The sequence below is a fragment of the Mastigoproctus giganteus genome, chromosome 7 (genome assembly GCF_048544385.1).
Source record: "Mastigoproctus giganteus isolate SK-2022 chromosome 7, ASM4854438v1, whole genome shotgun sequence".
NCBI lineage: Eukaryota > Metazoa > Arthropoda > Arachnida > Uropygi > Thelyphonidae > Mastigoproctus > Mastigoproctus giganteus.
Window position 1 is genome coordinate 131,605,173 of NC_143581.1, and position 24,558 is coordinate 131,629,730.

Here is a 24,558-nt window from a genome sequence, read left to right on the forward strand (position 1 = left end):
GCATATTTACTGCAGAGCTGCACGCTATAGAGTTAGCCTTGGATCACATTAGTGAATGCCAATACCAAAGGTTCATTTTATATTCTGAATCGCTCAGCATGTTACAGGCTTTAATATCTGTGAGATATAATCTTCATCCAGTTCTGTCTAGTATCCAGCAGAAGATTCACTTCCTCCGTGAATATGATATCCGCTTCTGCTGGATTCCCAGCCACATTGGGATTAGGGGAAATGATTTGGCTGACGCCGCAGCCAAATCAGCAATTCCCAATAATAACCGCTGCCTGTTAGTCCCCTATACAGACTACAGGCAAATAATACACGAGACGATACACTCCCAATGGCAGGATTCGTGGAATAGACAGACTGCGAATAAATTATATCATATAAAGCCTGTAATTGAACCGTGGCAGTCTAGTCTGTGCAGGAATCGTAAGGAGGAAGTTGTTCTTGCCCGGACCCGCATAGGACACAGTCATTTAACTCATTCGTTTATGCTGAGGGCTGATGACCCTCCTATGTGTGTGTCCTGTGGCACAATCTTAACGATCAGACACCTTTTAATTGACTGTCCAGATTTTAGCAGCACCCGTTTTACCGCTTTTAATCATCTGACTGAGCCGTGTACACTCAGTCAGATTTTATCCGACAATGACAATGTGTCTGCTGTTTTCAGCTTTTTTAAATCAATAAAGGTTTTTACTCTTATTTAAAATTTATACGTTATTGTTATTTCTTTTATTGATATACTTTTTATTATATATCTGGACATGGTGGCCTAACTACTTAGGTCAGTACTAACTACTGGCCTAACTACTAACTACTTAGGAGAGAATAAATTTTTATATATTACCTGGTCTTGGTGCATTATAGCCTTGGATGCTAATGCGCCAATAAAATCCAAATCAATCAATCAATCAGTCAGTCTCTCCACGGCAGATTTTAGGTGGTGTTGGCGGCTCTTGGTCATCATTGTACTTGTTTTTTCTCATGATATCCTCCAGCTCGGTGTTACTCCAATCTATGACCTCCAAGGAGTATGTTAACACTGGGACTACATAGGTGTTTATGGCTTTAACTGTGTTCCCTCCATTCAGCTTTGCTTTCAGCAGGCTTCTGAGTCTCTGATGGTATTTTTCAGTCAGGCAGGCCTTAATTTCCTTGTGCTGTAACTGCTGAGCCTGCATCATCTCCAAGTATTTGTAGGCCTCTGCCATGACTTCAATCTATTTTCCAGTCTGCAGCTGGTAGTTTTGGTTGACAAATTTTCCCTGGTGCAATCCGTGGGTCTTGCATTTGTCTAGACAGAATTCCATCCTAATATCATTGGTGATCTGGAATAGTTGCCGGAGGTGCTTCTCGGTTCCTGCATTGAGCTTGATGTCTTCCATGTGCATCAGGTGGGTGAGGGTGTACAGGTTCTTCCTTCCTTCTTTGAGGTTATATCTATACTTGCTACTGTTGAGCATGGTGGATAGCGGGTTAAGCGCTAGACAGAACCACAATGGGCTCAGGGCATCTCCCTGAAAGATTCCTCTCCTAATGGGGGATTGGCCTGGTTGTGATGTTTTCGACCGTAATGGTGGTACTCCATTTTGCCATCGTTTCTCCTAGGAAGTTTGTCACTATCGGATTGACTTAGCAGATGTTCAGCGCCTCTATTAGCCAGCTATGAGGCACAGAGTCGAAGGCCTTGCGGCAATTGATGTAGGTTGTGTACATGTTGTGGCACTTCTTGTAGGCTTGCTCCATAACTGCAGCATCTAATTGCTCCTTGCATCCTTTCTGCTGTTCGGCCATTATGTTCTGGCTCTCCAAGTGGTGTGATATCTTCCTGGTTATGTAGCTGGTCAGGATCTTGTACATTGTTGGGAGGCAGATGATTGGTCTATATTTCGCTGGGTTTCTTGTATCTTAGTCTTTAGGCTTCAGATATGTGATTCCTTGAGTGAGAAACTTTGGGATTGTCTCTGGTTGCCTTATCATTTGGGTGAACTGCTCTGCCAGGTGCTTATGTGTGCAATTGAGCTTCTTGTACCAGTGGTTATGGACGTTATCTATTCCTGGAGTTCACCAGTTGTGAGCGTTCTTGATCATCTGTTTTACTACTTCTTCCCGAATCTCCCACCCTCTCATTTCTTGTACATCCTTAGTTTTCTTGCATTCTAGTTCTATCCAGGTGGCTCTGCTGTTATGTCTTACTTCCCTGCTCCATATGTTTCCCCAGAACTCCTCAATCATCTTCTCTGGTGGTCCGTTCCCTTCTTTCCTGTCTTCTCCGAGATTCTTTAGAAGCCTCTTTAGTCCTCATTGAAGATTTGGTTGTTTATTTTCCTCTGGGAGCTCTCTTTGTATTGGCGAAGTCTCTTGCTGAGTGCAAGGAGGTTCTGCTTCAATGTGTACAAGTACTCTCCTATTCTCTTATTTTTTGTCTCATGTTTGCTGTGGACGCTCTCTCTCTTCAGGATGCTCTTCACTTTTCCAATTAATTTCTTACTCCTATTGCCCTGTTGGTACTGGGTCAATTGGCCTATCTTGACTCTTAATTCTATCTTCTACTGAAGTCTTCTTTCCCAAGCTGGTGGTTCCTTCTGTTTTCTGTTCTTCTGCTGGTCTCTTGTTTCTCTTCCATTAATCCTTGTGGCTGCTACTGCAGCAGAATACATGGCTGTGTGGATGGCCTCCAGTGTTGAACTATTGCTCTCGAGATAATGATGTATTATGTGCCGATTGAGGTGGTCTGCGACTCTCCAAGGTTCTAGTCATCCTCTGCTTTGGTATCATATGTCTTTGTAGGGTCCTTTCCTTCGAATTCTGTTAGGGCCTTCTTTCTCCTCTCTCTCTTTTCTTTTTTCATTACTCTTTCTTATTATTATTATTACTCTTTCTTTACTTTCACTTATTATTATTAACTACTATTATTATTACTATTAACTAATAATAGTTATTATTAGAAACTAGTCCTATAAAAACGTGCCTTTCAATGTAAGCCTTATTTGATAATAACTGATAATTTTTTTTGTTTGTTTTTTTAGATTTTGTATTTTATATTTATTTTATAAATATGGAATTATTATGAGTATTATTAACTTTGTGCTTTATATAGAGGCTGATAGAGTCCTATGTATGTTGCAGATATTCACTACCTATTCTGTTTTTGAATTTTAATTTGTTATGATTGGTACCATTTTATGTTATAACTATTGAATTAAAAAACTGATTTGTATATACATGCATGTAATATATATACTGTATATATAATATGTGCATCCACCCTATTGCCCATTCATTCCTATACTTGTTTTTTGGCAAGGGAACAAACATAATATCCAGTTCTTTGGCTGCAATATACATTCTCTATGGATGGCCAGTGTGATGATATATGCGGAAAACAAAAGAAACATAATTGCTGTTTTTTTTTGTTCCGATTTTAATGAAATTTGGATGGCTCAACAAATCTTTGTAAAGGAGCCAAATATAAATTTCACGGAAGTCAATCTACACTGGGTCTAACTGTTAGATGGGGTGAAGCACTTATTGTCTTCACTATGGCCATCCTTCCATCTATCTGACATGATGCAGATAATAGGTGTTTATATGTATGTGAATGCTTCTAAAAACAATGATTTAGTGGAATTAGAGATGACAGAAATATTACTGCCATTATTAACACATTTGATAACGAATGAAACTATTTTCTGTCACTTTTTTTTTTCAAGAGCATCCTTTTAAAAAAAAGTTATGGCCCTTTGTGACAGAAGTAAGTGTGTGTGTGTGTGTGTGTGTGTGTGTGTGTGTGTGTGTGTGTGTGTGTGTGTGTGTGTGTGTGTGTGTGTCATCTTAACGAAATATCAAATGAAAAAATATTTAACATGTTTTTCCATTTATGTCCAAAAATTGCAGGAGGCAGAAAGGAAAGCTCAAGAAGAAAGAATACGAATGGAAAATATCTTAAGTGGAAATCCATTGTTAAATCCAAAGACTGCAGAATTTAAAGTGAAGAGAAGGTGGGATGATGATGTGGTGTTTAAAAATTGTGCAAGGGGAGAACCAGATAGGAAAGAAAAACCATTTATCAATGATACATTACGTTCAGAATTTCACAGGAAGTTTATGGAAAAGTATGTGAAATAAGTGAAATTTTCATTGATTGCCACTTAAAAGAAAATTACAATAAATACAAAGTAATTCTTTTCTTGTATTATAAACTTGTCCAGCTGTCAACATTTTAAATAAAAGAAACCTGTTTTTATATTTAATGTTTTCATTTTTAGTTTATTTACTTTTATCTAGAATGGTATGTGTGTTGTTACATTTAAAAAAATCAGATTTGTGCCAACAGCTGAATAATGATTCCATTACCGTAGAAAATGATTCAACTGTTGGACACCTCCATTAACTTGTTTCTGAAATAGTTTTGAATGTGATATAAAAGCAAAAATCGTAGGTGCCACCTAAGGAATACTTCTGGAAAGTGACGTTTGTCTTGGACATAGCAACTTTTGATTGCTAGGGAATTGTGTTATCTGCTCTTCACTCCCTTCAGTTAAACAAAAGTTTGCAAATTGCTAGTGCTTAACTTAATTTCTATTTTCATGGAAGCATAAATGCTTCCACTGACTTGTGCAGTGGCAGTTCAAGCATGAGTAGTTGCTGGATTCAGAACCTTTAAATTAACTTTGTGGTAAATTTTCCAGGGGAACACCATTGGCAATGAAGCATGCAGTATAACGATAATTTATTTAAAAAAAAAAAAAAAAAAATTGTATTTGTGCAAGTAGGTGCAAAAAAAATTCTTAAAGACTCTCACAAACATTTGAACAGGGATTCTAATGGGATGGCTTTTTTGAGGATAGTGAATACACAGTACAGCAATTGGAAAATGAGACTGATAGTAAGAAAAAATAATGATCCCACATATGAGGAAATTAACTTGGTTTATTCACAGTAACTTTCTCCCATGTCCATACTCTACATGCAATAATCACAAAGCAACTGGTGGAGCTGTGATTGGTATACTGTCCAGTGTTCTAGTCACAGTTCTTTGAATGGTTTTCTATTCATCAAAATGACAGCTTTTCAGTGGTGCTTTGAGCTTCAGGAACAAAAAAGTCACAGGGGCCTAATCTGGTGAATATGGTGGGGTGCAACAGTATTCAGGCTTTTTTACTAGCCAAAAACTCCCAAACGATGAGAGCTTTGTGGCTTTGATTCATTGTTATGCAAGACGAACCAACTACTGTCTTCTCCATACTGAGGCCGCACACGACAGATTCTTTGCAACAACATTTCAAAACATCCCAACAGTAGGCAGCAGTAACACTTCGCGCACAGTTCCCTTGTTATCGTAGAAAGTGTTATAAGCATGGTTTTGATTTTTGATCTTTCCTGACAAACTTTTTTGGCTTTGGGAATGTTTGCCAACTTCCACTCCACACTTGGCCACTTTGTTGTGGGGTTGTACTGAAACCACCTCATCTCGTCACCTGTAGTAATCATCAGGAAATTGGATTTGCTTGCAACAGCCTCAATGAGTTCTCTACAGTGTTTAATTCACACCTGTCATTGACCATCTGTTAAGAAATGTGGAGGCGCCTCCGTAGCCAGGTGGGAAGGAGCAGCAGTGCGTAGCACACGCTTCTTGATTAGACCGGTGTTCGAGCCCGTCACCACCAAATACGGAAGATGCGGAAAGGTCAGGGAATGGCCACCGCATTTCCAGGAGCAATATGGCCTTAGTTGCTAATGCTCCTATAAAAAAAAAAAAAAAAAAAAAAAAGAAATGTGGAACAGACTATGCACAGACCTTTGTTCTCTTCAAATCCTTATTATTTGTTGAATGGGTTCCTTATTAATGCACAGATCTGAAATCATTCGGAACATTGCACATCCGTCATTGGTAATGATTTCCTGCATCTTTTCGATCAACTCTCGCATTTGAACCATTTCTGCCAGGCCCCGGATGTTTATCATCTTCCAGTGATTCTTATCCATGGGCAAAACATTTATGCCAGACAGTTTGCCTTTAGCCAGCGGGTAGTTGGTTGGTGGAACAGACTTCCATCCCTTGTTGTGGAAGTTGATAGCCTAAATAAATTTAAGACTCAGCTGGACAGGTATTTCAAACGAACGGAGGGATGAAATGGAAGTGGTTTTTTTTTTTTTTTTTTTTTGGCTGATGCTGCATAAGCTTGCTTTCTTGCATCATATGCCTCTACTAATGCTAATGCTCTCTTTACACATGTTTCATCATTTTAAACATTTCCATTGCACTTTTACCCAGTCAACACAAAACTTGATGTTTGCTCTTTGTTCCATTGTCCCTCCACAGCACAGACACAGGAGACATGCAGTTTAGCTCACATTACATTCTGAAATGGTGGCAATTTCTCCTGACCTTGACTGCGGTGCTCAAGAAATAGCACTTCCATTTTGTGTTTACTTCTTGTGGATGGCAGCACCAGAACTCATCTCTTAACATCAGTCTTGTGTTCCAATTGCTGCACTATGTATTTACACTGAGTGAGCCCAAAAAATGTGAATCCAAAGTTCCCAAAAGTTTTAAATACTGTACTGGATTTGTGCATATGTTGTCACTTCCAGATTTTTCAATCATTATACAAACATAAGCTTTCCAGGCCTCATTTTCATGTACCATACTTGTACAATGTTAATCCCTAAAATTGCCTGGCTAAATAAATTACAGAATTTTTAACCCTAACCTTCCATCACACATCCCTAAATGGAACACCACTATTTGTGTAATTTGTTTGATGCTATTTTTGATTTTACTATAATATTTCATTTTTAGCCTTTTGAATTGGAAACATTATTTATTCCTTTTCTCATCATTTAAAATTCTAATTTTTAACTTGTTGTTATTTGGTTTTTAGGAGCATTAGCAACTAAGGCCATATTGCTCCGGGGATATGCGGTGGGCATTCCCTGACCTTTCCACATCCTCCATATTTGGTGGCTCACTGGCTCGAACCCCGGTCTAATCAAGAAGCATGTGCTACGCACTGCTGCTCCTGCCCACCTAGCTACGGAAGGGCCTAATTTTTAACTTGTGAACTATTATGCTACACTTCCAAAATACACAACTGTACAATTTTACAAACTATGCAGTGCTGTAGGTTCATAATTACTGCCCATCCATACACATTGAAGGCGTATATGTAGATGAATAAGGGCATTTCCCATGGTCGTTGAATTTGTACACTGCATGTAACGATGCCACAGAAGTGACCAATCTATATTTTTTGTAATTATTTGGACAGCTTATAGTTAAGCTTTTGTAAGCTGTGGTGCAGCCTCATGCACCTCTATTTTTGAATCTCCCTGGCCCTTTAACCCAATGAGTATAATGCAACAGAAAGGTAAATTTTTCAATTTTTCACCAATCTTTATCGATTGTCAAATTTCCATGTGACGACTATTATTTTGTAATGAGCAATAAAGAGTGCATTGTGCTCCTCACAGCTGCCTTCATAAATTCAATTGGAATGTTCCATACCTTTTCAACATATTGTCCTTGACATCTAAAAGTGTTCAAGGGGAATTAACAGTTTTAGATCATGGTTTAGATTTCAGAATTTAATTTTAGATTTTAAACATGGTTTTTTAAGTTCTTGTTTCCTCCCACCCCCAGCCAAAAGACTGATTAAATAGTGGCAGGTGACCTTGCATGCCTGGGTTGGATGTGAAACTGTTCCATGAAAGTTTCTCATTGGAGCTGTTTGACGTTATTGTCAATATGGGACATAGCACTGTCCTGTGTAAAAATTGTGCTTTCATGTAACTATGTTCATTAATCTCTGAGATAATTTTGGTATGCAGTATGTAATATATCATATGCCATTAGCTGTGTGTGTCTCAAAATGCCCTTGATCATTAATGGTTCCAAAGAAAAAAAGAGACCAATCAAAAAATATAGATATCTGCTTGTGTGGCACAGCCTCATGCATCTCAGTATAGCATGTGTCGTAAATTTGCACCATACTGTAATGTTAAGTGGGCAGTGTGATTCCTCAAAGTGCACATGAAAGATTCCTATCACAGATCCATCGAGGTGAAAGATGCCTCCGTGGGCAGGAGTGGCAGTGCGTAGCACACGCTTCTTGATTAGACCGGGGTTTGAGCCCGTGACCACCAAATACAGAGGATGCGGAATGGTTAGGGAATGACCACTGCATAACTCCGGAGCAATATGGCCTTAGTTGCTAATGCTCCCAAAAACCAAATAACAAACAACAACAAACATTGAGGTGAAAGTGTGCTTCATGTGTGCCCATAAGGCGTTAAATAACCATTTCGGATCCTGTGAAACCTTGTCAGCCATTCACTGGGTGAAATTACAATGGCTTTGATAACCTTCTGGTTCCATTCAGTGCTGATGTTTGATTTTATCCCTCCATTGGTGCACCAACAAAATGAACACAGTTGGTCCCAGAGGGCGCTCTGGTCACAGAGGAGAACAGTCGGTGGATTTTTGGCTGCTGTAAAGGGATAAGAATTTTTAATAGTTTTACCGTATTCTTCATTAATTAACATACTACATTGTGTTTTACAAAAATATTAAATAGATTTAGTAGCTTTCGTTAGCTTCTTATTTTGAATTTAACTAGTGATTTTTAGAATTTATGACTAACAGTGTTGGTGCCAATATTATTGAAATAGTCGCCATATTGTAATCGATAAGAATAGCATAATGTATATATCTCCAATTGATAGCATAAGGTATAATGTAAAACTAGATAATGTAATACGAAGTACTGTATTAGGAATCTGTTAGCTTAGTATAGTATTATCAATTAATCAAAAATATTTATTAATCTTATTAAATTTTCATTGTTAATTAAACTGTATTTAAATGGAAATCATGATCCAGACCACAGCTGCGAAGCAAAGATGACAGACTAACGAGAGTGCTGTGATTTGGGAGAGAAACGAGGCGACGATTCTCCAACACAACACAGTCTCAAAAAATGTGCAAAATGTGAAATGTTTCCGAACTTTTTAAAACAGACATGATCTAGCTTAGGAGGATGCCTTTGTGTGTGCTAGATGCCTAGAGTATCAAGAAATTAGGCACCAACTCAGTGTTCTGATGGGTGTCTATGATAGCTTGAGGTGTAGAGTAAATGCTCTTGACGAAATTAATATGAGCGGCCCATGAAGCTCCCAGCTCAACGGCAGAGCTGACTCCTGTGCATCAGGCAACACAGAAGCAATCTCCAAGGCAGGGCGCCGCCATAGCCAGGTGGGCAGGGGCAGCAGTGTGTAGCACACGCTTCTTGATTAGACCGGGATTCGAGCCCGTGACCACCAAATATGGAGGATGCGGAAAGGTCAGGGAATGACCACTGCATATCCCCGGAGCAATATGACCTTAGTTACTAATGCTCTTAAAAACCAAATAACAACAACAACTCCAAAGCAGAATGCGCTATTCCCATAGGAACTAGTTATTGTTGGTGACTCTATTATCAGGGAGATGGGGAATATACTATGCAAGAAGGATAGGTGGAACAAGACCAGGGTGTGTCTGCCAGGGCAAAAGTTGATGATATTATAGGGCAGATATCATCTTTTAAGGGCACAAAAGGTGATATTGTTCTGCATGTATTGGTGCTAATGACATTAACAGTAGGAGACCTGCAGACTTACTTAACCAGTACAAGATGATGTGAAAAAAAGTCGCGAGTTAGGGTTGAATGTGAAAGTGTCTGCAATTCTGCCCAGACACAATAGGAGGGAGTATATGATGAGAGCCTTGTTGATCAATTTGGCCCTGGAGAGATTGTGCAGGGCTCAAGGGGTAGAATTTTTTTTTTTCAGCCTGGTCTGTTCTTGTTGACAGGAGAGACTGCTTTTACAGGGATGGGTCACTTAAATAGAAAGGGTGCAAGAATATTTGCTGATGCTATAAGGCATTGTTAGGTGGGTCGGAAAACTGCTAGCTTGGGGGGATACACAGACTAAAAGGTTAACAGTAGCCGCAGGCAGAGGAAAAAGTGATTCTCGCACTGCTTCTATTAGAATGAACAGCAGCATGGAAAACAAGGCAATGGAGATTTCTATGACTGTTGAGAGTCATAGTGGAACAAATAAATACATGGGCTGTGTTAGGGTAACTAAGAATAGAAACAGGTGCATGTATACTTGCATGTACCCCAATGCTAGGGGTATAGTTAATAAATTTTATGAGCTTGACGTGCTAGTAAAGACATCAAAGGCAGATATTGCATGGATATTAGAGATTTGGTGTCACATAGATATAAGCAGTGCAGAATTGGAATTTGGGGAGTACAATGTGTACAGAAAGCATAGACAGGAAGGGAGGAGGGGTTATGCTGTTAGTTAATAAACACGAAATCTAAGGAAGGATTAAAATTAGCATTAATAGAGCCATACGATGCAAGAAACCAAGCTTATGCAGCATCAACCAAAAAAAACCACCCTCCGATTTCACCCCTCCATCCATTCATTCCAAATGCCTATCCAGCTCAGCCTTAAATTTATTTATGCTATCAACTTCCACAACAAAAGATGGAAGTCTGTTCTGCCAATCAACCACCCGCTGGCTAGAGGCAAACTTCTGCACATCCATTCTACAAATGTCTTTCCTCAATTTGAATCCCTGCCCCCTCAGGTTCTTAATCTGAGAAAGAGGAAGAATCCCATCAGCATTCAGCTTGCTCAACCCATTCAAGGCCTTATACATCTCAATCAGATCACCTCACAGATGCCTACTGTCCAGGCACTGCAATTTGCAGAACTTAAGCCTTTCTTCGTAAGAGCACCCTTTTGTTCCCTTCACCAATCTTATTGCCCTTCTTTGTATTCGTTCTAGCAACTCTACATCCTTCCTAAAGTGAGACATCCAGACCTGTACACAGTACTCTAGGTAATGGTACCTGACCATTACCTTGTACAACAGGATAATCACCTCCCTGTCCCTGCTTGCAAAATTCCAATATATCATTGACAAGACTCCATGACCTGCCCTGGCAACCTGTTTGCACTGCTCAGCAAACTTCATATTTGATTGCACAATTACCCCCAGGTCTTTTTCACTTTCCACTTCCCTGAGTTTAGTACCAGAGTTGGTACATTTCTCTTGGGTTATTGCTACACCTATATGTAGTACTTTGCATTTGTCAGTGTTAAATTTCAGTTGCCACTTCTCAACCCATTTGACCAACTTATCTAGCTCCAGTTGCAGTAGCATTCTGTCTTTACTGTCGTAAACAACCCTGCCAACATTTGTATCATCTACAAACTTGGACATTAATCATGATATACCTTCATCAATAACATTGATGAATACACAAAACAACAATGGGCCCAGCACCGAACCCTGGGGTACTCCACTAATAAATTTGTCCTGGAAGAGCAGTGTCCATTGATTGCCACTCTGTGTCGTCTCCCACTCAACCAACCCTTTATCCATTGTAGCATCCATTCCATGTGCAACAGTATCAAAAGCTTTCCTGAAATCCAAGCATGTATCAAAATTATTTTTGGCATTCAGTTACTTTGTGACCACATCATTGTATCCAATCAAATTAGTCAGACAAGAACTCCCTTTAACAAACCCATGGTGTGTCTTATCTATTACTGCATGTCTTGTCTAGATGAACTGCAATGCTTCTTTAACCAGTGACCCCATTATTTTCCCCACAACACAAGTTAAACTAACACGTCTATAGTTATTTGTGTCACCTTTTGAACCCCTTTTGTGATTTGGTGATACATTTGCACACCTCCGGTCCATGGGGACCTCCCCTGCGTCCAAGGACGCTATCATAATTACGGCTAAGGGTTTGTTTACTTCCTTTGCTACCTCCTTTAATATAACTCAATAGATCTCATCCGACCCGTTGCCTTCCTTATGTTTAAATTCAAAAATTTGTCTTCCACTTTGCTCTCAGTTATTACAAAATCACTGAGCTTCCTGTTAGAGTTTGATAAACTTCTGGCATTCCGCTCATTGAATAACTCCTCATGTGTGAATGAAGATGCAAAATATTTGTTCAGTTTATCAGCTACCTGAGCAATATCATCAGTAGTCAACCCATCTGTATTACGTGGTCCAATCTGATTCATCCCTTTCCTTCTAAAGTTTACATAAGTAAAGAAATGTGCTGTTTTTCTTTGCCAAAGATTTCTCGTAATCTGCCTTCACCTGCCTAACCTCCTTTGTGACTTCATTACAGACAAGCTTATATCTGCCATAGGCTTTTTTTTGTGTCACATGATAATTTATATGTATCCTGTACATTTTTCTTCTCTGCCAGGAGCCTTATTAATTCATCAGACATCCATTTAGGTCTGATCCATGAACAGTATTCCTTAGTTGGAATGAAAAGCCTAGTAGCCTTCAAGATTAAGTCCCTGAAGGGTTCACATTTAGAATTCAACGTTGGTAACATCATCAGTTGATCCCACTGTACAGAATTGAAAAACTGTCTGAGACCCCCGAACTCACCTTTATGAAAGCCAAACTCCTTCCCTTTAGACTTGGTGGTAGTTACATCTTTAAGTAATTCCCATATCAGTACATTGTGATCACTGTCACCCAGTAGTTCCTTTATCTGCAGATTCTTACTGCATGAATAATTGCTGCAGATAATCCGATCAAGAGTATTACTCCCTCTGGTTGCCTCTCGAACATGCTGCTGTAGAAAACAGTCATCCAAAAAAGTCTTGCTCTGAAACACTTTTTTGCAATAAATCCAAAAAAGTTGATCTGATTATCAGCTGTGATTATTCATGCATTCAGAATTTGCAGATACACAACACACAGAATTTGTAGATACGGCAAGCACACGGGCTTGTAAGTCGCACTTGCCCAAGACCGGTGAGAAAGCCACAGTTGGTGAGATCAGCTCTTACCTTTGTTGCATCTGGCATCCATGGAGTTGGGATGACTCCATGCCCGAGAGAGTAGTGCACATGCAGTACTGGACAGGGAACATACACTGACCTGTGGTGAATTGGCCAGAGCGCATGGGCTTTGGGATGCCGAAGTTTCCAGATGCGAGCCTATGTGCTTCACCAGGACATCCAGGAAGGAAATGGTGTTGCTAGACTCTAATTCTATTGTGAACTGGATGAAGGGAGTTGAGATTTAGTAATTGTGCCTCTAAACCTCGAGGGATAATAGTGAAGACGACGTCAACATATGGGGACCAACATGTGCAGGAATATGTGTTCCTCCATAGCTGTGCTGTATATTTGCTGGACAAGCACAAATTGAGGGCAGTACAGATATCCATGGATAGAGATGTTCTATGAGGTAAACTGGTGTCTCTAGTCAAAAAAGTGCTTTGTATATACGATGACTTGCTGCACAGGAATTGAAGTAAATAAAGAAATGTCAAATGATGCCATGATCTTGTCTTCAGGAACGGCGAGGTGTTTGATGAGGCTTAGGAATTCCTCACTGTCGAAATGGTGGGACTGGTATTTCCTACTAGGGGTGTTAGTAGACGAGCAACATACTTCGACAGTTCGTATGTTGGAGAATTGCAGCAAGAGAGAATTAGTCTTAAAAGAATGCCTGGCTTGTGCACTTTCAGTAGGCCATAGAAATGGGGGAGCTGGTCCCATGGCATATGATTACCAGTGTGTGGATTTTGAAATCTTCCTGGACTTGAACCAATCATTAATTTATTTACCTTAGATTCCAATCGCTCCAAGACTTTGATTTGAGGGTCCTACACTGGTTCATATACGTTGGGATCAAGTAGAAGAGAGAGAAAGAGAGAGACTTACTGAGCTATTCAAGACAATCCATCACAACCGAGCAGCATCCTTTGTTGGCAGGTAGAATGACAATAAAATTGCCATTCCTGATAGAATTAAGGGCAGCATGCTGGCGACGGTTGAGATTAGAGGCAATGGGGTGGACACGCTGAAGAATTGAAGCCGTGTTTAAGTGAATTGGCTTCCGATTCTAAAGGCTTCTGTTATATCGCAAGACCATGTAACCATGTCCAAATGAAACGCACCTGTTTCAACTTTGGACTTCGAAACTTGGGAATGTGGGTTGGCTACTTACACCTAGAGCTGCATAGAGCCACCATCAAGTCCAGACTTATCCAGGAATTCAGAGGTTGGGTTTCTCCATTAATCTTTTCAAACCTGATTCACACTCTTTGTTCCCAGGCTTTCTGCAAATCTGATATTTACCGCTCGCACCTGCAGCATAAGCTTGTTGGCGTACTCGAGAGGTTCACACTTCCAACATCTGCAAAGATCCCTCAGCAGACAATTCTCACTTTGTCTTAAACCTCAGTATGAACAAACTTCGGTATGAAGTTTGCTATTCTACCACGACCTCCAATCACACAACTTGCTATGGGGTGGACATGTGTTTTTGTTTTACCTAGAACATCTGTTCAACTCCCCCTCGTGTCACTGTGAAGTACAGAATCATTCTAAAAGAGCCAGAAATGTGTTTAGTGTAGGTTTGTGTATGTTGTGCATGTTCTGTTGTTGTGTCTGGTCGCTTGGCTACCCAGAAGTATCTGTCACCTGGACAGTTGATTCTGGGTGCTCGTCCACACCACAGAAAGGTGGGCCAGTCCCTGTAAAACACCTAGTGTCTCAAAAGAGACTGATCCACCTGGTGTTGCCAGAAGGTGGGCCAGGATCCTCTGGGGGGAGCCCATTCCGGGGGGAGCTTTATAAGCATTGGGCATGCGTGTTAGTACTCGTGGGTTTTAATGGCCAGTTAGTTCCACGTTCATACAATGGACGTGGAACTAACAATTCTGAATATCAGTGGGGTAAATGTGCATGCGCTTTACTACTCAAAGTAATGTCCTAATTCAACGCAGAGTAGTGAGATACAGAGTGGACACTTGCTCAGTTACTCCCAGCACCACGAGTAGCAAACCTTTAAACTAATGTGGCCATCAAAATCCACAATGTACTAACGAGTATGCCCATTGCTAAAAAAGCTGTTAATGTATTTGAGAAGATTATTATTCGTTGAGCATAGCAAGTTCATTTTTCATTGCATTTTTCGTTACTATTATTATAATTATTTGTGTATTATCATTATTGTGTAATTATGACATCATAAACAAAAAGAAGTGTTTCTTATGTAAGAAATCTGAAGTGTTTTACACCGATTTCCGAAGGAACATTTTTAAGGTAGTTTATCATAATTGATAGAACCAGGAAATATTTATTGAAATGTTTAAAAAAAAAGAATAGCCAATTAATAACTGAATAGCTAATTAATAAATAATTCCAAACTTTATAATATAATTTTATGACTTAAATGAACATGCTTTTTCATATATATATTACAGGACAGTTCATGCATGATATTACTGTTTCAGTTTTACAGAACAGTACATAAAATTTAAATATCATGTGTAATGAGAAATTTCATAAATTGAAATAATTTGAATGTTGTCCTTTTTTTGTTGTTGTAATGCTAACTCAAATGCATAGTTATCTAAATGAAAGAATGCTAAATTACTTTTGTTAAAGAAGATAACTAAGTAATACAACAGTAAAATTTAGTCACAGATAATTGTCCTCCAAATTTTTCATTGATTCCAGATTCTTTATATGTTTGTGTAGTATAAAAAAAAAAATTTAGTGGCTATGGTTAGCAGCATAGAATTAAATAAAAATTTAAACCGAAGTCAAAACATCTTTAAATCATTAAATCAAAACTTAAACAAACAGTTTAGATTAGTCAAAGTGACAAGATGTAGATTTATGGAGTTATGGCCAATTAAGTAATACAGTGGTACCTTGGATTGCGAGTAACTTGGTCTGCAAGTGTTTTGCAAGACGAGCAAAAATTTTTTAATAAATTTTAACTTGATAAACGAGCGAGGTCTTACAATATGAGTACAGTCAGTCCTCGTATAACACATGTTTACACTACACGAATTCGATCATACACGATTTATAAATACCGGAACGATATCTTATATAACACAAACCAAATTCACTTATGCACGATTCACCTTTGTGTTTACAAGAAATGGCAGTCGAACGCAGAATCACCCCAACCGAACACAACACGGTAGGAATGAAGTGAAGATTCTGAAAATGTATTTATGTTTTTTATATCAGTGAAGGGGAAACACATTTCACCATAATAACGTAAAAACCAACACAATTCCAGCTATCGATATAATCGCAAATGCAATTAGATCGAGTTTACTACCAGTTTATAACAGATTCTACTAGCAAAAACGCAACTGGAAATTGTTTTTATTGTTTTATGGTAGTAACCCCTAGAAATGTGCTTTAGTAAAATGTGAGGTGTTTAATAGTGTATCTCTGCCTTTATAGTGTTGTTTATTCAGTTACTACACGCGCACAGCTTTGTTTATGTGTATCAAGCGTGCCTCCTCATTTTGTAATAGTGTGAGCGATGAATCTGTTTAACGACAGTGCAATGTCATATTTCCGTGAAATCCTCAAAAGGAAGGAAAAGCAAGTGTCTTTGGATAGGTTCCTTGTTAAAGTCACAAAAAGAAAAAGTCACCAGATAGCAGTGATTCCATTAGTGACAGTCGTCCTACCCAATAATTAATAAATTCGATTGCTTTATGTATATTAAATTTAAATATTAAAAATATAAAAAGGTATGTATGTATTTTGTATTAATCATTTTTACAGTATATGAATATTTTTGAGTTTTGGAACAAATCATCTGGGGTTTCCATTATTTCTTATGGGGAAATTCGCTTTGATATACGAGTGTTTTGGATTACGAGCACGTTTCCGGAACGAATTATGCTCACGAACCAAGGTACCACTGTAATTTAAAATATAATGGCCAGACATTGGCTAAAATGCAGCCTAGGAAATGAAGATGACGGTCATGTGCCAGTTGCAATAAACATTAATAAATAAAGAATTTTATATACACACTACTGGGTTCAGGTGGTTTCGACACAGTGAGATATGTACACCGGTCTTACTGTACTGAAACCTGCTATTATTACTCAAGTGAACCCAGTAGTGTGTATATAAATTTTTTTATTTATTAATGTTTACTGTAACTGGCACACATGACTGTCATATTAATCTCCTTCTAGGCTGCATTTTAGTCAGTGTCTAGCCATTATATTATAAAAACTATTCAAATTTTTTAAAAATGATTATTGTGTGTGTGTGTGTGTGTGTGTGTGTGTGTGTGTGTGTGTGTGTGTGTGTGTGTGTGTGTGTGCGCGTGCGTGCGCTCGTAAGTGAAAAAATAAGTAAACTACCATTTGTATACTTGAGAAATGAATTTAAAGTATAAGAAGGGATAAAGCTGGGGGGGAGATGATCGTATAGAGAAAAAATAGAGGGGACTGGAACTGAGGAAGGAGAAAACAGTTACGTTTAACGCTGCTACACGGCTGTCGTAACTGTTAACTTAAACTTGCCGATAACTTATATTTATATTTTCTTATTCTTCCATCTTTTATAGCTTTTTTTTTTTTTTTTTGTATTGATCAATAATTAATTGTTGAATGTTTCGTACTAATAATTGGTGATTCGATATATTATCCATTGCAGTGACAAACTAGAAAATTCTCCACAAACCCTTCCAATGTTCTGGCCTGTTTCTAGGGGTCCAGTACTAGTGGGCACCACTTTCTATGCGTTTTAACATGTAAAAGGAATTAACATTATCGCCTATGAGTGTCCACTCTGTATCTTTACTACTCTGTGGTCAGATCTCTGACTTTATTCAACAAAGTGAAACAAGTTCTGGACAATTGTAATCTGCTGTTGAACAACATTCGCAATCAATATGACAATGCAGCTGTTAGGAAAGGTAAGGATGAAAGCATCATTTAGAAACATTAAGTGTGCAGAATGTTTGCTGTATGCAGTATGCTGTTTGCTATATGCAGCTCATTCCCTTAATCTCGTCAGAGGAAAAATTGACTACTTCAGTATTTTACAACATTTTAGCATTAGCATTAGTAGAGGCATTTGATGCAAGAAAGCAAGCTTATGCAGCATCAGCCAAAAAAAAAAAAAAAAAAAAAACCACTCCCACTTCACCCCTCTGTTCGTTCAAAATACCTGTCCAGCTGAGCCTTAAACTTATTTAGGCTATCAACTTCCACGACAAGGGATGGACGTCTGTTCCACCAACCAACCACTCGCTGGCTAAAGGCAAATTTCCGCACGTCTATCCTACATCTGTCTTTCCTCAATTTGAATTTATGCCCTCTCAGGTGATTATTCTGAGCGAGAGGAAGAATCCCATCAGCATTGAGCATGCTCAAACCATTCAATGCTTTATACACCTCTATCAGATCACCTCGCTGGTGCCTAGTCTCCAGACACTGTAATTTGCAAATCTTAAGCCTTTCTTCGTAAGAGCACCGCTTTGTTCCATTCACTAATCTTGTTGCCCTTCTCTGTACTCGTTCCAGCAGCTCTACATCCTTCTTGAAATGAGGCCTCCAGGCCTGTATACAGTACTCTAGGTGTCGCCTGACCATTTCCTTATACAAGGGAATAATTACCTCCTTACCCCTGCTGGAAAAATTCCTGTATATCATTGACAATACTCCATGAGCTACTCTTGCAGCCCGTCTGCACTGCTCAGAGAACTTCATATCTGCCTGCACAACCACCCCCAAGTCCCTTTCATTCTCTACCACTGTCAGTGCAGTACCACAGAGTTGATACGTTGCTCTGGGGTTGCTGTTTCCCAGGTGTAGTACTTTACATTTGTCAATGTTAAACTTCATTTGCCACCGCTCAGCCCATCTGCTCAACCTTTCCAGATCCTGTTGCAGCAGCATAGTGTCAGTAGTGTCCTTGACAACCCTGCCTACCTTTGTATCGTCTGCAAACTTCGACATTAAGCTTGATATACCATCATCAATATCATTTATGAATACAGAAAACAATAATGGACCCAACACTGAGCCCTGAGGGACTCCACTAATAACATTAGTCCACGACGAGCAGTGTCCATTGATTACCACTCTCTGTCTTCTCCCCCTCAGCCACCCCTTTACCCACAGCAGCAATTTGCCTCCAATGTTACACTGCTCCAATTTGTGCAGCAGTCTTCCATGTGCAACAGTATCAAAAGCCTTTCTAAGATCCAAGTATATAATATCAAAATATATAATATCAAAGTTATTCCCTGCATCCAGTTCCTTTGTGACTGCATCATAGTATCCAATCAAATTGGTCAGGCAAGACTTCCCCTTAACAAAACCATGCTGTGTCCGAGCTATAACTGAAGTCTTGTCTAAATGATCCTGCAGTGCTTCTTTAACTATTGCCTCCATTAATTTTCCTGGAACAGAAGTTAAACTCACAGGTCTATAATTGCTTGTGTCAGCTTTTGATCCTCCTTTGTGAATTGGGGTCACATTTGCACATCTCCAGTCTATGGGTACCTCCCCTGAGTCCAAGGAAGCTCTCATAATTATGGCTAAGGGTTTGCTTACTTCCTTTGCTGCCTCCTTTAATATAACTGGATAGATCCCATCCACCCCAGGTGCCTTTCTTGTGTTTATCTTCAACAGTTTCTCCTCCACTTTACTCCCAGTTATTTCAAGATTCTGTAGCTTACTGCTAGAGTTGAATACACCTCTGGCATTCCCCTCGCTGAATAACTCCTCATGTGTGAATGTCGATGCAAAATATTCATTTAGTTTGTTAGCTACCTGAGCAGGATCATCAACAGTTGACCCATCGATATCAAGTGGACCAATCTGATTCATCCCCTTCCTTCTAGAGTTTACATAAGTAAAGAACTCTTTGCTGTTTTTCTTTGCATCCCTTGCCAAAGATTTCTCGTAATCTGCCTTCGCCTGCCATTTGTTTTCTTTTTGGGTTCATCTCGTAGATGGAGTATTTTAAACACTGCAGTTTTCTTTAATGATTAAGTGTAATGAGGTGGTCTGTCCATTATAAAGCTGCTTGAGCCTTTCACCATGGGTACAACGACATTTTAAGTACTCTAAAATATATTTTCTCAGAGTCAGAAGAGAAACCTGAACACAAAATGACATGCAAAAAGTTTATTGAAAATATTGATAAATCTGGAATACACCATTTTAACTGCAATTTGGAATTTTCAATTAAACAAGTGAAAAATTACGGACTCCTGATTGGGACGTATATGAACAGTACCTTCTTTTGTATCCTTTAAATTTATTTATTAAAGAACTAAGAGAAAATTCAGATTTAAAAAAAAAAAAAATTAATGGAGTATGAAATAAAAGCGATAAAGATGATTGATGAAATCAATAGAAATTATTCTGAATCAAGATGCCAGTTGTGACAAAACAATTTTTAGATCATATCAAAAGCAAAAATTCATGGAAGAGATAACTTTCCAGTAGTACTAATGAACAGGCTCTTGGATTTTTGATAATCCAATTAATGAAGAGGAGTGATTCGTATGAACAATGCAAAATGATTTAAATTTCTTGCTGATTTGAGAAAATACTGACATCGACAAAGATTAGTCCATGAGGTTGTCACAGACATTCAGATATGCCAGACAAGCTGTACTGGCACCTCCGTAGCTAGGTGGGCAGGAGCAGCAGTGCGTAGCACACTTTTCTTGATTAGACAAGGGTTCAAGCCTGTGACCACCAAATACGGAGGATGCGGAAAGGTCAGGGAATGACCGCCGCATATCCCCGGAGCAATATGGCCTTAGTTGCTAATGCTCCTAAAAAAAAAAAAAAAAACAAATAACAAGCTGTACTTGCTACGTGGGAATTTAAAACGCTGATCGAACTGATATTCGGGTGATATTCAAGTCAAGTAGACCCAATTTCGGCAAAGTCCGGACAGTCTGTGACAGCCAAATCCTCTGTTTCCACCTTCACGATGGTGGGACTGTTAGTAACCCTGGGTATAACCTCCATGCACATGCACACTGTGAGTGACCACCCAGGTGTGAAACAACATAAACAGGGGTCAAGGTGTGGCACCCACACCATAAGGAGGAATGCTACCCCTGTGTGTTACCAGGCAACACTAGGTGGTACATGACTCATCACCCGGTGAAATACCACCACTTTGCTTATTGGAGGCTTGAAGTGATGGAACCCATGTTTAGTCTCCAGAGCTAAGTTCCTGTCAACCCTTCCCCATCTCTTCTATCATGCAGTATGACTGATGACTTTTGAGGTTATGGTGAACATCATGGTGAGATCCAATCTTCCTTACATTTCGAGGGTACAGCTATAAAACGGTATTCACAGGCCGGCTGCTAGTTAGTACACCGGACCAACTTCTACTATCTTGCTACTTTTACTCTGCCAGATAGTGACTGGAAGGAGTCCGAATACTGTGTATGTGGGAGGCATTGTCGAGGCCATATTATGTCAAGGATCTGGATATATTCTTACCATGTGTACGCCATATCCAAAAATTTCATTACTTCATACATGTTCCCCCCACTTTTTCTTACTATTGAATACACCATGAATTGTCAAACTAATAGAATAAGCTTATCTGCAAAAGATCGAAACCTCCCAAACACTTCCTAGTGCATTTCACAAATATACATGGTTTCGATTCTAATCTCAATGATGTCCATTTTCACTTGCAGTCTGCCAAACCCCATGTACTTTTTCTGACAATCTCAGTTATCGGTTGATTCAACCACTGCTCATCTCAGATGCCCAAAGTATTCGCTGTATGATTCCTTTCGCCTCAAAGGTGGTACTTGTGCATATGTCCTTTCTGATATTCCCTGTCAGAGACTTGGCAATTTGGAATCTTCTCTGGCTTAAAATCTCTCTACCTCATTGTGTCAAATTCATCTGTTTTCTCTACCGTTCTCCCAACTACACCAATCACTTGGAGCTCTTTGACTTCCTCTCTTTGCAACTTGACTTTCTCCAGTCCAACTTTCCTAACAATGAGGTAATTTTCCTTGGTGATTTTAATGTTCACAACTCCAGCTGGCTTCCGTTTTCTAGTCACACCGACCTAGCAGGTTGAGATGCTGAGGCTTTTGCAATTACTAATGACCTAGCACAGATTGTTCATTTACCTACAAGAATACCGGACAATCCTAATCGTACAGCCAATATACTTGATCTTTTTCTCACAAACAACCCTTCTAAGTACACGGTCGAAGTGACAGGTCCTTTAGGCACTTCAGATCACAACTTGGTGTGATTGTCTCTTCTCCAATGGAGCCTTTTTCTCATGGCTATTCCCAACCTCATGTTGTTTGGCATTACAAGAATGGAAAATTGGATGACCTGCGAGACTTCTTTTCTCCTTTTCCTTGGTTGGATTACTGTTTCAAAACTTCTGATGTCGCTTGCTCAGATCGTGTCAGTGAAATTATTTTTGCAGGAATGGAATCCTTTATCCCACACTCCACTTTAAAATCTCGTCCTTTATCTAAACCTTGGTTTTCCAATAAATGTGCTAAGGCTGTTCAAGAGAAGAATGTTGCATATCGTAATTGGCTTGTTTCTAATTCTTCAGTTTCATTTTCTGTGTACACCAAAGCTCGCAACAATTGTAAAGCAGTTATTAATCAGTCCAAACTAGAGATTGAGCAGGCTAAGAGTAGAAAACTTGCTTCTTGCCCTAATGGTAGCCGAGCATGCTGGCCTCTTGCCAAAGCTATTGGCCACAACTTTTGCCCATCTCTGCTCCCACCTCTGTCCAAACCAGATGGTTCTGTTGTCACTTCAGCCAAGGATAAAGCTGACCTGCTAGCATTCCATTTTTCTTCCAACTCATGGATTAATAATCTTGGTAAAACACCTCCCACCATTCCCAACATGCTCCATTCAATGCCTCCTGTGGTCTTCCATCAAAAGGATGTCAGAAGGATTTTGACGTATCTTGATGCTAAGAATGCTCCAGGTCCCGATGGTATTTCTCCACTTTTTCTCAAAACCTGTGCTCCTGACCTTACTCCTGTTCTTTGCCGCCTTTTTTCACTTTTTTATTCCAAAGGTGTTTTTCCTTCTGCTTGGAAATTTTCTCATATCCAGCCAGTTCCTAAAAAGGGTGATAAATCTCTCCCATCCAATTATCGTCCCATTGCAATTACTTCTACTCTTTCTAAAGTAATGGAGAAATCTTTTAACCACAAACTCCTAAACTACCTAGAAACCTTCCGTCTGATCAACGATTGCCAGTATGGATTCAGTCAGTGTTGATCCACTGGTGATATTCAGGCTTATGTTACCCATTTATGGACTAATTCAATGGAAAGGTTCGGTGAAACACAAGTAGTTGCTCTTGACATCTCAAAGGCTTTCGATCGTATTTGCCATAAAGGTCTTCTAAACAAGCTTCCATCTTATGGTTTGCCAACTGTTTTTAGTAATTGGTTATCCAGTTTTCTCTCTGATTGCTGTTCTCTAAGGCTGAGGGTGATGATAGATGGCTCTCTGTCTTCTAACTTCTCCACTAATGCTGGTGTCCCCCAAGGTTGTCCTTTCCCCCACTCTTTTCCTCTTGTATATTAATGACCTTCTTCCATTGACTGGAAATCCTATCCATAGTTTTGCCGATGATAGCACATTGCATTCCACTTTCCATTTTGAGAAAACTTGTCCTGCTCAATCTGCTACCAATTCCTTAAATGCCGATCATCAGATAATTCTCCAGTGGGGCAAAGACAACTTAGTTGATTTCAACCCTTCTAAAACTCAGTCTTGTCTTATATCTTGCAAAAAGGATTCTTCTGCTCCTATGCTTATCTTTGGTGACACTCCGATATACAGTCGGTCCTCGTATAACACGTGTTTGCATTACACGAATTCAATCATACACGATTTATAAATAGGGGAACGTTATCTTATATAACATGAACCGAATTCGCTTATACGGGATTCGCCTTTGTGTTTACAAGAAATGGCAGTCGAATGTGGAATCACCCCAACTGAACGCAACACAATAGGAATGAAGAAGATTCTGAAAATGTATTTATGTGTTTTATATCAGTGAAGGGGAAACACATTTCACCATAATAACGTAAAAACCAACACAATTCCAGCTGTCGATATAATCGCAAATGCAATTAGATGGAGTTTACTACCAGTTTATAACAGATTCCACTAGCAGAAACGCAACTGGAAATTGTTTTTATTGTTTTATGGTAGTAACCCCCAGAAATGTGCTTTAGTAAAATGTGTGGTGTTAATAGTGTATCTCGGCCTTTACGGTGTTGTTTATTCAGTTGCTACACGCGCGCAGCTTTGTTTCTGTGTATCAAGTGTGCCACCTCGTTTGTAATTGTGCTTTATTCCCTAAAAATTAGTAAAATACTTAAAAGGTGTGAAAAGGAAGCGTCCTGGCTAAGACACCGCAGATTCAGAGAGAGAAAAAAAAAGAAGCAATATCGATAAACAGAGGCGGACTGGGTCAAAAATTCTCACCCGGGAAAATTTGTAGTGGCCTCATACTATGGTTTATGGCCAAAATCACACCGGCCTCCGGCCCACCGTGGTTTCCCCCGTAAGGCTTATGGCCAGTCCGCTTCTGTCGATAGAGAAAAAATATGAAATTGTGAAACGCTTTGAGCGAAATGAAAGACCATGTGATATTGCACGT

At 39.3% G+C, this 24,558-nt stretch overlaps 1 protein-coding gene across 4 annotated transcripts in view; it reads left to right on the forward strand.

Moving 5' to 3' along the window:
• The window catches only part of c12.1 (spliceosome-associated protein CWC15), a 274,176-nt gene that overhangs the window by 203,755 nt on the left and 45,863 nt on the right, over positions 1-24,558 (forward strand). For 2 of the 4 annotated variants that reach the window (XM_090377905.1, XM_090377903.1), the window contains exon 6: positions 3,904-4,121. In XM_090377905.1, the coding sequence (XP_090234031.1) occupies positions 3,904-4,121 (218 nt within the window). Of the gene's footprint in view, positions 1-3,903; positions 4,217-24,558 lie in introns of those variants that run through there. The other 2 variants (XM_090377906.1, XM_090377904.1) reach the window with 1 other exon arrangement.